This window comes from Moschus berezovskii, chromosome 10 (assembly GCF_049115385.1).
Source record: "Moschus berezovskii isolate FMDL1 chromosome 10, NW_MosBer_1.0, whole genome shotgun sequence".
Lineage (NCBI taxonomy): Eukaryota > Metazoa > Chordata > Mammalia > Artiodactyla > Moschidae > Moschus > Moschus berezovskii.
This window is the reverse complement of record NC_142469.1, coordinates 80,139,093-80,154,448: the sequence shown is the minus strand read 5'-3', so window position 1 is coordinate 80,154,448 and position 15,356 is coordinate 80,139,093. Positions and strand designations below refer to the sequence as shown.

At 35.1% G+C, this 15,356-nt stretch overlaps 1 protein-coding gene across 4 annotated transcripts in view; it reads left to right on the top strand.

The window, feature by feature from the left end:
• The window catches only part of HBS1L (HBS1 like translational GTPase), a 91,214-nt gene that overhangs the window by 61,171 nt on the left and 14,687 nt on the right, over positions 1-15,356 (top strand). For all 4 annotated transcript variants that reach the window (XM_055432837.2, XM_055432836.2, XM_088840770.1 and 1 more), the window contains 7 exons: positions 2,117-2,379; positions 2,848-3,013; positions 5,869-5,986; positions 6,878-7,024; positions 11,952-12,026; positions 12,713-12,830; positions 13,229-13,297. In XM_055432837.2, the coding sequence (XP_055288812.1) occupies positions 2,117-2,379; positions 2,848-3,013; positions 5,869-5,986; positions 6,878-7,024; positions 11,952-12,026; positions 12,713-12,830; positions 13,229-13,297 (956 nt within the window). The remainder of the gene's footprint in view (positions 1-2,116; positions 2,380-2,847; positions 3,014-5,868; positions 5,987-6,877; positions 7,025-11,951; positions 12,027-12,712; positions 12,831-13,228; positions 13,298-15,356) is intronic.

Sequence of the window (15,356 nt, the reverse complement as noted above, 5' to 3'; positions counted from 1 at the left end):
TCTGACTCACTTCATTCTGTATAACAGGTTCTAGGTTCATCCACCTCATCAGAACTGACTCAAATGTGTTCCTTTTTTATGGCTGAGTAATATTACATTGTGTACCACAGCTTCTTTATCCATTCATCTGTCAGTAGACGTCTAAATTGCTTCCATGTTCTAGCTATTGTAAATAGTGCTGCAATGAACAGTGGGATACATGTGTCTTTTTCAACCCTGGTTTCCTCAGGGTATGTGCCTAGGAATGGGATTGCTGGGTCCTATGGTCGTTCTATTCCTAGTTTTTTAAGGAATCTCCATACCATCTTCCATAGTGGCTGTATCAGTTACATTCCCAACCATGCAAGAGCAATCCCTTTTCTCCACACCGTCTCCAGCATTTATTGTTTGTAGACCTTTCGATGATGGCCATTCTGACCAGTGTAAGGTGATATCTTATTGTAGTTTTGATGTGCATTTTTCTAATAATGAGCAATGTTGAGTATCTTTCCATGTATTTGTTAGCCATCTGTATGTCTTCTTTGGAGAAATGTCTGTTTAGGTCTTTTTCCCACTTTTTGATTGGGTTGTTTGTTTTTCTGGCATTGAGTTGTATGAGCTACTTGTATATTTTGGAAATGAATCCTTTGTCAGTTGTTTCATTTGCTATTAATTTTCTCCCATTCTGAGTGTTGTCTTTTTACCTTGCTTATAGTTTCCTTTGCTGTGCAAAAGCTTTTAAGTTTAATCAGATCCTACTTGTTTACTTTTGTTTTTATTTTCATTACTCTAGGAGGTGGGTCATAGAGGATCTTACTTTGATTTGTGTCATCGAGTATTCTGCCTATGTTTTCCTCTAAGAGATTTATAGTTTCTGGTCTTACATCTAGGTCTTTCATCCATTTTGAGTTTATCTTTGTGTATGATGTTAGGAAGTGTTCTAATTTCATTTTTTACATGTAGCTGTCCAGTTTTCCAAGCACCATTTATTGAAGAGGCTGTCTTTGCCCCATTTAATATACTTCCCTCCTTTATCAAAAATAAGGTACCCATAGGTGCATGGGTTTATTTATGGGCTTTTTATCTTGTTTCATTGGTCAATATTTCTGTTATTGTGACAGTACCATGCTGTCTTGATGACTGTAGCTTTATAGTATAATCTGAAGTCAGGAAGGTTGATTCCTCCAGCTCCATTCTCTTTCTCAAGACTGCTTTGGCTCTTTGGGGTCTTTTGTATTTCCATATGAATTGTGAAATTTTTAGTTCCAGTTCTGTGAAAAATGCCATTGGTAATTTGATAGGGATCGCATTGAATCTGTAGATTGTGTTTGGTAGTATAGTCATTTTCACAGTATTGATTCTTCCTACCCAGGAACATGGAATATCTCTCAATCTGTTTACGTCATCTTGGATTTCTTTCATCAGTGTCTTATAATTTCTTGTGTACAGTTCTTTTGTTTCCTTAGGTAAGTTTATTCCTGGATATTTAATTCTTTTTGTTGCAGTGGTGAATGGGATTGATTCCTTAATTTCTCTTTCTGAGTTTTCATGTTAGTATATAGAAATGCAAGTGATTTCTGTGTATTGATTTTGTATCCTGCAGTTTTGCTAAATTCACTGATTAGCTCTCGTAATTTTCTGATACTATCTTCAGGGTTTTCCATGTACAGTATTATGTCATCTGCGGACAGTGACAACTTTACTTCTTTTTCAGTCTGGATTCCTTTTATTTCTTTTTCTTTTCTGATTGCCATAGCTAGGACTTCCAGAACAATGTTGAATAATAGTGGCAAAAATAGACACCCTTGTCTTGTTCCTGATCTTAGGGGGAATGATTTCAAGGTGCTACTGGTAGTTGATTGATGCCGGGTCTTGTATTCAAGTGGTTTCCTTTTTGTGAGTTCTCACTATTTGATACTCCTTAGGGTTAGTTCTCTGGTAGTCCAGGGTCTTGGAATCAGTGCTCCCATTCCAAAGGCTCAGAGCTTGATCTTGGATTATTCTTTATATCAGCATGTGATTTCTCTGCCAACACTCCCAAGAAATATCCTAGCACCTCTAGGAAAGCAGCAGCTCTTCAAGGGTAGTCACCAGACTCAGTTTAAATATTCTTTGTTCCTGTCTCTGCCTTCTGTAGAGTAACCGCTGAAGAAAACGGTCATAGTTTCCACACACCTCAGAAAGGACATTCTAGTGAAGATGCCAACCTTGTTTCTTCTGATGTACTTGAGAGTGCTTCTAAATCAGCTCTTCCATCCCACACCATTCAAGCATCAGAAGAGCAGAGTTCAACACCAACGCCAGTGAAAAAGTCTAGCAAGCTGAGGCAACAAATAGATATCAAAGCGGAACTGGAGAAGCGGCAAGGAGGAAAGCAGCTCCTCAACCTAGTGGTCATTGGTAATGCCTTTTGTTCCTCTGGATTGTCAGTCAGCTGCTTGAGCCCAATAATTGTCTAGTGGCAACATAGGAATACACTCTACTCTGAGTTTCTGTGTAGGTGTAAATAGACATGAAGCAAGAGGGCATTGTACCGTAATGCTGAGTTGTCAAGGTCACTTGGGGTGAAATAATGCCAAGTTGCCAAAGAAGTCATTAGACTTGGTTGTGGCCTTTTCATTTTGTGAATATTGGAAAATGGCATTTCTTGTTGATCATTTTGATTTCCAGATATCAAGGAAACTTTCTCCCCTATAAACAGGTATGCTCTTTTTTCTCCATTTTAACAACTTACTTGGCAAACTATTATTTGATAAAAATTGGTGTTTATCGCTCTAAACTATTGAATTACAGATTCATGCTATGCCTCAATGTGAACAACATCTGGAAAATGTACCTAGTATTAAATCTTGAATCAATTTTCCTTAGGTCATGTTGATGCTGGGAAAAGTACTCTGATGGGACATTTGCTTTATCTTCTGGGTGACGTAAACAAAAGAACTATGCATAAGTATGAACAAGAGTCTAAAAAGGCTGGCAAAGCTTCGTTTGCGTATGCATGGGTCTTGGATGAGACTGGCGAAGAAAGGGAAAGGTAGTCATTATATATAAAATTTTCATTGTGAAATTGTATATAGTCTTTTAAATAATTGTGTAATATGTGTTGAGTATGCATGAAACAAATCATGAAATATTTTAGATACTATTTTTAGAAAACTTTCAGTTATCAGTTATTTTTATTGTAGTTTTGGTTGTAGTCTACATACAATGTTTTTCTCCTTTAAATTCTATGGAAATAGTTTAAAAGTATGTTTATAAAAAAAAAGGCAGTAAAATCTCTTAGTTAATTATTCTGTATAGAAGTTTTGCTTGTCAGTTCCCTGAGTATATGTCAAATTTTCTTGATTTTGAATTAACATTATGAGAAAGACTCTTAATTTAAAATTAGTATATGGAGTGTTTTATATATATATTCTATGTATATGTAGAGTTATTATAATATCAGTTTATAAAGGAAAAATAACTTTTTGTAGTATACTATCTTCTGTCTGAAATCAAAATAAATAGTAAATTCAGTTACAAGATTTAATTCATCTTTATACTTTCTCTACTATATTTTTATGAGACACAGTCAACAAACAAGTAGCTAAACCTATCTCCTGCTATGCAGATCTAATCCAGTGGATTACTCCTAATGTGTAACTGTGTTCAGTGCTAACTTTTGGGAAGATTCTAGGAGAATATAGCCATTCATATCCCTCTGATCAAAGTATTTCTTTTGAGGTTTTTTAGAGTGGTAATATATTTCATGTTAGAACTGTTAAAGGATGGGGGACCCAATGGCACCCTTGTCTGGAAAGAAAGAGGATACCTTATAATTAAGTGAAATGGCAGTTATACCTACCATCTCAAAGTAATACTCTACAGCCTTCTGAAAGTCATAAATCAACTAAGAAATTACTCTGTGTCCTGTGATGTCTTCATTTTGAATATGATTAGAGAGTATTGTGTTTATTTTCTTGGAGTATTGGGTAATCTACATTATAATATATAAGATAATTTTCAATAAAACTGGTCACAATATTCTTTACCTCTTCTGATAAGCAGGATTTTACATCATAGGGGTTTGAATTTTGTTTTGTTTTTTCTTGTGTCTTTTTTATTCTTGCAGTATCACAAGCTTGTTTTTCAACTTAGAAAAAATAGTTGGACAGTTACAGATTTTTGGAAAATGAATATTGGAAAACAGTGGAATTTTGTATGATATCTGCATTAGGAGACTAAATAATTTTTACCTGTCAGCATATCAAGTAGATTATTGATGTGTATATATAGCTTTTTAGTTTTCTTTATACCATCTATCAAGTAGGTAGAGAGATTGAGAATTGTATCATTTAAGTGAGAAGTGGCTTTTTTTAATTTATTTCATATGTGAGTTGAGCAGACAAGTGAGGTAATAATTTTTCTCTTTCTTAGAATAATTAATAATTTTAATGTTTTTAAATAATAAACCTGCTGGTTGGCTGTTATACTTTCGCTGCTGGTGAGTCTCTGTTGCTCAGCATGCTACAATATTTAGAACATTCCATCCTCCTGTAGATTGTAGAAGCTACCATATACATAACGGGAGTTTTAACTTACCACTGTATTCCTTAGTAACATTTTGAAAATGCAGTGAATTGCATATCCCACCATGTTAAATGCTTGTAAATCCTCTGTTCTGCTCACGTGTTGAACAGAAATTAGTAGCCTGAGTGACGTTTTCATATTCTTTTGGTTACACGTGCAGAGTAAAGATAGGTCCAAAGCGTACGGTCAGTGATCCAAGGAGGAGCTTAGGCTCAGTCCTGGTTCATCACTATTCTCAGATAATTATTTGGGGATTATTAAAGAGAATTAAGTATTGTTTTTACAAGCTTAAATGGCCCATGGTTTCAGATTAAACTAGAATAATGTGACTAAGGAGACCCACAGTTACCTTACTGCTACGATGAACATGTAATTTACCAGCATAATTGTTGGGATACTGGTAGTAAAAGAGTGTTTATTCCTTATTCTGGATTTTTCAGGGCAAACCAGGACGAATAATTACCTAATTTGTTGCCCACTTGATTTCACTTTCTAAACTCCCAAAGTTTAGAAAGACTTGCTACTTTTGTAGACACTCTTGGACTTTCTTATAATCTGACTCTGTTTTTGTGACTAAGAAGAGTACTGTGTTGGACTCCAAGAAGATTACATGGGATGCAAAACCTCTGCTCTTCGTCTCTCTCAGTTTTTAAGAAATTGTGCATCTCCTTTGTTACGTTTCTCGTTTGATAAATGTGTAACATGCTGACCAGCCTTGCAAATGAAAGTTTCACAAGTTTATTTCTATAATTAATGAAACATAAATGTAAGAAGATAAGGAAAAGTTCCTCTTGACAGTACCTCATTCTTCATTTTTATCTTTTCTCCTGTGCAATATTTGTTTTCCACTCCAGAGATGTCCCTATATTTCTTTCTTCCTTCACAATTTATACTGCTTCTTACTGAAAAAAAAAAAAAGAAAGAAAATGGGAAACATCAATCATTTCGACTAAGCTCTTGTTGTGTCCACAACCTTGTTTTGAAGCCATGCTGCTGCTACTACTGCTAAGTCGCTTCAGTCGTGTCCGACTCTGTGCGACCCCATAGACGGCAGCCTACCAGGCTCCCCCGTCCCTGGGATTCTCCAGGCAAGATCACTGGAGTGGGTTGCCATTTCCTTCTCCATAGCAGCAGAAATTGCAGATAGCCTAATTATCCAGAATAACAGACTGTATAATAGAATTCTCACTATTACTTGAGAATTTAGACTGTTATTTTTCCTATATTATTAAATAACTTAATCTCTAAAACTTGATTATTTCTATAGTTGTTATAACTATATTTCTATAGTTGTTCTAACCATTTTGTGTTTTCTTTAAGGGGGGTAACAATGGATGTTGGTATGACAAAGTTTGAGACCAAAACCAAAGTTATTACATTAATGGATGCTCCAGGCCATAAGGATTTCATTCCAAATATGATTACAGGAGCAGCCCAGGTACCAGATATTCTTAACCAAAGTACAGTGAATGTAAATAAAATTTCCTGATGCTGAGGTTATAATTCTAGGATTATAGCTTAAAATACTAAAGTTCTAATCTTTTAAAAAATTTGAAAAAAATAGAGAAATACTATATTTTTCCTTGTCTATTTATTGGTACTTTATAAACCTTAGAATTCTAATTTATTACAAAGTAGCAAATGTATAAAAGCCACGAGTTTCTTTAGTAAAAATAATGGTAGGGGCTTGATAAAGCGTAGCTTTGTATTTCATTTATTAATAAATTAGAGTGACTATTTCAACATAAGCCTTTTTGTTACATCTATATTCGTATTCGAGTCCTGTATCTTTTTAAAGAGCTTATTTATGCAGAAATAGGGAACCTTGGGAGTTTTCCCCCTGTGGTCTTAATGGGATTAAAAAACAATTGTAGTTTGTAAATGTACATGATTCTTAATAAGGATACTGAAAAAAAAATTCAAAGATAATAACTTAAATAATTAAAACAATGAAAATAGCATTAGACATATGGAACATTGATTTCTTCTGTAATAGATGATTATTAGAAAATATGGAAAGTTCCTAACACAATTATTTGTCCCTGTTTACTTAGTTTTTACCTTTATGTTTTTCTTCCTTTGCCTAGTTATCATAATTGTTATATCAAATATGGGAAGGTTTTATTCTTTATGTCGTCATTTTTTGGACCACATGCTAGTACTTTCTTCTGTTTAAAATTTTAATCCATCCTTTGATTTGCTTGTGTTTGGTGTCAAGTTAGAGTCTTCCTTTAAAATCTGACCTACACAATTACTTCACTAGTCTGTCCTTTGAATTAAAATGCTGTGACATTGTTTCTAGCTTAGATTTTTTTTTTTCATTTTTTAGGCAGATGTAGCTGTTTTAGTTGTAGACGCAAGCAGGGGAGAGTTTGAAGCTGGATTTGAGACTGGGGGACAAACACGAGAGCATGGCCTCTTGGTTCGTTCTCTTGGAGTGACCCAACTCGCAGTTGCAGTCAATAAAATGGATCAGGTATTTAAAAGCTTTTTGAGTGGTCATTTTAGATGCTGATTAAGATGATGTTCTGCCATTTTCGTGACCTCAGATGTGACTAGTATACATTTTCTTAGCCCAGTTGTCATATTTTGAAGAATAAATACATGATGCTGATATTAAATGAGGTATTAGTAGTATTAAGCAAGAAGATAATTTTTTACTTTCAGAATTAACTTTTAAATCTTAAAATCATTTTTAATTATAAAAATGCTTATTTATTCTGGTATGAGGAAAACCTGAAATAAACTATATTTCCAGCCTCCCCCTCCTGCAGATTTTTAACTTTTCATTTTGTACTTCCATTCAGTTTATTTTTGCACATAAAAATCTTTTTCTTTATAACATTGGGTTCTAGTCTTCTTCATTATCTACTTTTTTCAAAAAATTGGCGATATTCTTGTTTTTGTTTCTAAGTAACTAATAATTTTTATGTAAAGAGGTTTTTACAGCTTTATTCTAGTATATTTTAAAGATATATTTTATTCAGACAGCCCCCTACTTTGGAATATTTTTAGTTTTGTAAGTGTATTTACAAGTAGTTTATTCTGTGGAAATTTCTGGACCTAAGGATATATATGTTTTTTAAGTCTTGCTGTACATGCTCAGAAGGGGTTCCCAGGTGGTGCTAGTGCTAAAGAACCCGCCTGTCCATGCAGGAGACATAGGAGATGTGAGTTTGATCCCTGGGTCTGGAAGATCCCCTGGAGGAGGGCATGGCAGCTCACTCCAGTTTTCTTGCCTGGGGAATCCCATGGACAGAGGAGCGTGGCGGGCTATAGTCCTCATAGTTGCAAAAAGTTGGATATGACTGAAGTGACTTAGCACACACACATGGACACACATTCTTTGAGTATTTATTTATCATTTGTATTTTTGAATTTATATAATTTGATTTTTTTAAAGTTTTATTTATTTATTTTTTTTATTTCTAAAAAAGAATTTTATTAAAAAAGCACAAATGCAAAGAAATGAACAGAGGAAAATTTATGCGTCGAACCTGGACTGGTCACTTATGATAACATACATGCCACAACTCCATTCTCTCCAGTCATTCCACCTTCACCCTCTCCCACAGAGTCCCAAAGACTGTTCTAAATGCCTATGTCTCTTTTGCAGTCTCTTATACAGGGTTCAGGTTACCATCTTTCTAAATTCCATATATATGCGTTAATATACGGTATTGATGTTCTTCTTTCTGGCTTACCTCACTCTGTATAATTGGCTCCAATTTCATCCACCTCATTAAAACCGATTCAAATGCATTCTTTTTGATGGCTGAGAAATACTCCATTGTGTATATGTACCAAAGCTTTCTTATCCATTCATCTGCAGATGGACATCTAGGTTGCTTCCATGTCCTGGCTATTATAAACAGTGCTGCAATGAACATTGGAGTACATGTGTCTCTTTCAATTCTGGTTTCCTCGGTGTGTATGCCCAGGAGTGCGATCGCTGGATCATATGGCAGTTCTATTTCCAGTTTTCTGAGGAATCTCCACACTGTTCTCCATAGTGGCTGCACTAGTTTGCATTCCCACCAACAGTGGAAGAGGGTTCCCTTCTCTCCACACCCTCTCCAGCACTTATTGCATGTAGACTTTTGGATAGCAGCCATTCTGACTGGTGTGAAATGGTATCTCATTGTGGTTTTGATTTGCATTTCTCTGATGATGAGGGATGTTGAGCATTTTTTCATGTGTTTATTAGCCATCTTTATGTCTTCTTTGGAGAAATGTCTGTTTAGTTCTTTGGCCCATTTTTTGATTGGGTCACTTAGTTTTCTGGAATTAAGCTGCAGGAGCTGCTTGTATAATTTGGAGATTAATCCTTTATCAGTTGCTTCATTTGCTATTATTGTCTCCCATTCTGAAGGCTGTCTTCTCACCTTGCTTAGAGTTTCCTTTGCTGTGCAGAAGCTTTTGATTTTAATTAGGTCCCATTTGTTTATTTTTGCTTTTATTTCCAATATTCTGGGAGGTGGGTCTTGGAGGATCCTGCTGTGATTTATGTCGGAGAGTGTTTTGCCTACGTTCTCCTCTAGGAGTTTTATAGTTTCTGGTCTTACATTTAGATCTTTAATCCATTTTGAGTTTATTTTGGTGTATGGTGTTAGGAAGTATTCTAGTTTCATTCTTTTACAAGTGGCTGACCAGTTTTCCCAGCACCACTTGTTAAAGAGACTGTCTTTTCTCCATTTTATATTCTTGCCTCCTTTGTCGAAGATAAGGTGTCCATAGGAGCGTGGGTTTATCTCTGGGCTTTCTATTTTGTTCCATTGATCTATATTTCTGTCTTTATGCCAGTACCATACTGTCTTGATGACTGTGGCTTTGTAATAGAGCCTGAAGTCCGGCAGGTTAATTCCCCCAGTTCCATTCTTCTTCCTCAAGATTGCTTTGGCTATTCGAGGTTTTTTGTATTTCCATACAAATTGTGAGATTATTTGTTCTAGTTCTGTGAGTTTTGAGAAGGTGAATAAAATTGACAAACCACTAGCCAGACTCATCAAGAAACAAAGGGAGAAGAACCAAATCAATAAAATTAGAAATGAAAATGGAGAGATCACAACTGACAACACAGAAATACAAAGGATTATTAGAGAATACTATCAGCAATTATATGGCAATAAAATGAATAACCTGGAAGAAATGGACAAATTCCTAGAAAAGTACAACTTTCTAAAACTGAACCAAGAAGAAATAGAAAATCTGAACAAACCCATCACAAGCACGGAAATTGAAACTGTAATCAAAAATCTCCCAGCAAACAAAAGCCCAGGTCCAGACGGCTTCACAGCTGAATTCTACCAAAAATTTAGAGAAGAGCTAACACCTATTCTACTCAAACTCTTCCAGAAAATAGCTGAGGAAGGGAAACTTCCAAACTCATTCTATGAGGCCACCATCACCCTAATCCCAAAACCTGGTAAAGACCCCACAAAAAAAGAAAACTATAGGCCAATATCACTGATGAACATAGATGCAAAAATCCTTAACAAAATTCTAGCAATCAGAATCCAACAACACATTAAGAAGATCATACATCATGACCAAGTGGGCTTTATCCCAGGAATGCAAGGATTCTTCAATATCCGCAAATCAATCAACGTAATACACCACATTAACAAACTGAAAAATAAAAATCATATGATTATCTCAATAGATGCAGAGAAAGCCTTCGACAAAATTCAACATCCATTTTTGATAAAAACTCTCCAGAAAGTGGGAATTGAAGGGACATACCTCAACATAATAAAAGCTATATATGACAAACCCACAGCAAACATTATCCTCAATGGTGAAAAACTGAAAGCATTTCCCCTAAAGTCAGGAACAAGACAAGGGTGCCCACTCTCACCACTACTATTCAACATAGTTCTGGAAGTTTTGGCCACAGCAATCAGAGCAGAAAAAGACATAAAAGGAATACAAATTGGAAAAGAAGAAGTAAAGCTTTCACTGTTCGCTGATGACATGATCCTCTACACAGAAAACCCTAAAGACTCTACCAGAAAACTACTAGAGCTAATCAATGATTACAGCAAAGTTGCAGGATATAAAACAACACACAGAAATCCCTTGCATTCCTATACACTAATAATGAGAAAATAGAAAGAGAAATTAAGGAAACTATTCCATTCACTGTTGCAATGAAAACAATTAAATACTTAGGAATATATCTACCTAAGGAAACAAAAGACTTGTACATAGAAAACTATAAAACACTAGTGAAAGTAATCAAAGAGGACATGAATAGATGGAGAAATATACCGTGTTCGTGGATTGGAAGAATAAATATTGTAAAAATGAGTATACTACCCAAAGTAATTTATACATTCAATGCAATCCCTATCAAGCTACCAACAATATTTTTCACAGAACTAGAACAAATAATCTCACAATTTGTATGATTTTTTTAAAGTTTTAAAACTGAGTAATTTGTAAGCATAATTTATTTGTTAAAGACATTATCATTTCTTTTTAATTTCTTTCTTTATGCTTAGGTATTTTCTTATCCTGGGATCAAATGCATATTCCCCTAAATCTTCTACATGGTTCTTTTGTGGTATCATCATTACATATACCTTTTATTTTTCTCCCAACATTTTAGTATGAAAATATTCAGACATAAAGCAAAGTTGGAAGAATTTTACAGTAGACACCCAAATTATACCTCCTACATAGTGTTCTTCCACTTGCTTGATCTCATTTTGTCTGTCTACCCCTGTATCCATCCATTAATCCTTCTTATTTTGACATGACTTTCCATGTAACTTGCAAGTTATAGTCATTTTTACATTTACCCCTGAATACTATAGCATGGGAATAGTTATCTAGAATTCATATCACATATGAACATTGCATATACTAAGAAGTCTTAGTATATGTATATGTATACATATACTAAGAAGTCTAGTTGACTTGAGTAGGTGTCAATAATTTTATATGATTTCAGTTGGTCAAGCAGTTGGTCCAAGTACAAATTTAATGAGTATCTCACTTTTTCTCCTCACTTTTGAATTCACTTTTAGAGGCAGCCCACTCCAGTATTCTTGCCTAGAATATCTCATGGACAGAGGAGCCTGTTGGGCTGCAGTCCATGAGTTACAGAGTTGGACATGACTTAGCAACTGAACAACAAAAACAAAATTAGCATACACAAAAAATTCTGTGTTTTGGTGTTTGTTTCCAGGCTTTCTGTTGTAGGAAAAGCTACTTTTAGATCATTTTAATAGTAATATCTGACATTCTGAGCTTTAATTTTAAATAGCTTTCATATTTTCATAGATTTTATAATTATAATTCATAGTCTTAATTATGTATATTTTATTTCAGAAATTAAAAATTTTTATATATAGCATGGTCTTGAGCACAGTTTTAAAAATAAATTGGATCTTTGTCAGGTTAATTGGCAACAAGAAAGGTTTCAAGAGATTACTGGAAAACTTGGCCACTTTCTTAAGCAAGCAGGTTTTAAGGTAAGATCATTTTAAATTTCTTTGGTTACGTTTCTTAAGTTTCATCTTACTGATATGAGAGAAAAAATTACTTTGGTATTCTTGTGTGTTCAGTATGTTTAATTCTTTTTGTTTTTATTTCTCCCTGGTATTATATGTATCTTATGTTCTTTGGATTACTTTGTTTTAGAAAATTGCATGAATTGGCTTGGATTTAGTATAAGTAGAAGACTTTTTCTCCACTTATTAGATGTATAGGTTTAGGGAGGTCACCGAGGAGTGTAGAAATTAGTAGAGAGAAATTTCTCCAGCAGAAGTATGAAATATACCTATGTTACTAGGTGAAAATGCTTGAGTGTTTTGGAACAGACTTGTAAGTTTCCCACAAAATAAAAAAGGTTGGAAACTGTTGGATCAGATAACATCAGGGCAGTAGTTCTATGATTTAAGTTACTTTTTGAAAAGTACATTGTTGGTTTTGCAAACTTGGTACAGTTATGGTAATAGTGAACCTTTTAGCTTTTAAAAAATAATGTTGTATTGGGAATTCTCTGGCTATCTGGTGGTTAGAACTCTTTGCTTCCAGTGCAGGGGACATGGGTTCAATCCTTGGTTGTGAAAGTAAGATCCCACATGCCTATGGCACAGCCAAACAAAAAGAGAAACAATGTTGTGTTGAGTTTCATGTGTTTAATCCTTTTTTATAGGAAAGTGATGTAGCTTTTATCCCTACAAGTGGTCTCAGTGGTGAAAATCTAATCACAAGATCTCAATCAAGTGAACTTACAAAATGGTATAAAGGACTATGTTTATTAGAACAAATTGGTAAGACTACTACCACATTAATTTTAATATATTGTAAACTTGATACTAATTATTATTTAGAGTTCTTTATAGAGGACAGTGATTTATGTGAAAATGGATAGCGTTTACACTCAGGAGTGAGATTACCAGTTTTAGAATCATATGAATATTCAAATTGGTGCCAAATTTTTCTTGTTTAATTAATGCCTACTCCACCTACCTCACAGACTGTTGTGACATTAAATAAGAAACGTGTGAAAACAATTTCATAAACTACAAAGTATTATATGAATCACGGTCAATTTGCTGTTAGTATTAAAAATATTTTCTAGGAGACTTAGGAGTATAGTGGACTCATTGGACATGAACCAAAAATTACTTTTAAATTAAACTTTTCTATTTTTACCATTTTTTCCCAGATTCCTTCAAGCCTCCTCAAAGATCTATAGATAAGCCTTTTAGATTATGTGTATCTGATGTTTTCAAAGGTAAGTGCTACCTCTATTGGCCTTTTTCAGTATGGCGCCTGCCTTTTCGTTCTGTCTTGACCTCTGTTGTTGGACAAAATTATTATGTTGTCTTCAGATTCTCCCTTCTTTATGCTGCTGCTGCTGCTAAGTGACTTCAGTCGTGTCTGACTCTGTGACCCCATAGACGGAAGCCCACCAGGCTCCCCCGTCCCTGGTGATACATAATTCTAGTTACTTAATGCCCCCGCCCAGAAAAATCTTCAGTTTACTTACCATTTCCTCATATCTTACTCAGGCTTCCCTTGTGGCTCAGCTGGTAAAGAATCTGCCTGCAGTGCGGGAGACTTGGGTTCAATCCCTGCTTTGGGAAGATCCCCTGGAGAAGGGAAAGGCTGCCCACTCTATTATTCTGGCCTGGAGAATTCCATGGACTGTATAGTCCATGGGCTTGCAAAGAGTCAGACATGACTGAATGACTTTCACTGTGACTTTTATGTTTTACTCATCTTCCAAGTGTAAAAAAAAAAACCTAGTCTTTTATCTTTCTAGTCTTGTAGTTTTGTTTTTTCTCCCATTAGATTCCTTTAGTTTCTGTATCCTTCAGCCAAACTGGATCAGTGTTTCTTAGTCATGTAGGGTTTTTATTGCCACTGTGTCTACCCATCTTGTGCTCTTCTCTCTCTTCACTTTTTCATTTCCTACCCATATGTAGCAGTTTCAGTCAGGAAATAGATATGACACATAGGTAAAATAGGAAGTTTAATATAGAGAATTATTAATATGATAAAAAAAAGTGACTATAAGATACCAGGGACTATATGGCACCCTAGGACTGATGAAGTGAACCCAAGGAAGGACAAACTTAGAAGAGGTGTTAGAGGAGATATTGTATTAAATATCTAAGAATACATCTAATTTAATGTTTACAAAGCCTTACATAAAAAAAAACATGGAAATGAAATAAAAGGGTCTTAATAAATAAAAGAATATAATGTACTTAATGTTTTGGAATAATCAGCATGGTAAAGATGTCAGCTATTCCCCAAATTTTCGTTACCACAAAGTGGACAGTAAAGAGTAGATTTGGAACTGAGTAGCAATAAATTGATAATTTGGAGGTGAAAAGTGAGGTCACCCACACACATACCCTAAGGTGTCCTCTGTGCTCTCATTGCATTTTTCATGCAGTGTTATACCTGTTTCTATGCTGTTTATTTCCTTTAGATTGTGAACTTCTCGAGAGCAAGTACTGTCACTTTTATTTCAATATTTGCAGGACCTAGCTCAGTGGTTGGCACATAACACATACTTAATAAATGTTTAATAAATGAAGGTGCTTCACAAAAATCATTCAATGAAATTGAAATTTATTATCATCTTCCAGCATTCTAGTAGAAGAGAAATTATGGTAATGCTTTTCAAAATGCTACTATTATCTATTTTACAAATAAGATGTGCGTAATTCTTTTTTTTGACTAACAGTATTTGCTGACTTACTTTTTTTACCTCCTCTTCTTTCTTCAGGCTGCTTCCTGGCTTCTGCCTGCATTGCTCTCCTCAGTGTTCCCACTGAGATTATCAAATGACTTCTTGGTTGCCAACGTTAGTATGCAGTTTTCAGTTCTGTCTTACTTTCATCTTACTTGAATTTGGCCTTTCTTCTGAGGCTGCTAGCCACATCCACCCTGAAACTTTTCCCCCTTGGTTTTTCCGTGACCCACTTTCTCCTGCTCCACTGTTTCACCTCTGTCTCCTCTGGCCTCCTCTTTCTTTGTCCTTTAACTTGTGTTCTGTCACTTCACTTCTCTTACTCTACACGCTTCTTTTGACCAACATCCATGATTTCTTCTATCTCCTACATCTTGAGGCACCCCAAATCTTCAACCCAAACCTGTTCTCACCCTGCAGATACATCTGCTAACTGCTGCTGGGCATCTCCACAGGGAGTGTGCTCCCAGGGTTCCACTCTCGTGGATTTGGTATGGTTGGGATCCCCTTGAACGCATCTTCTTCACCTGTCTGCCCTGCAGACACTTCAAATTCACCAAGGGTAGAATGAATCTTATTCTTTAATTTT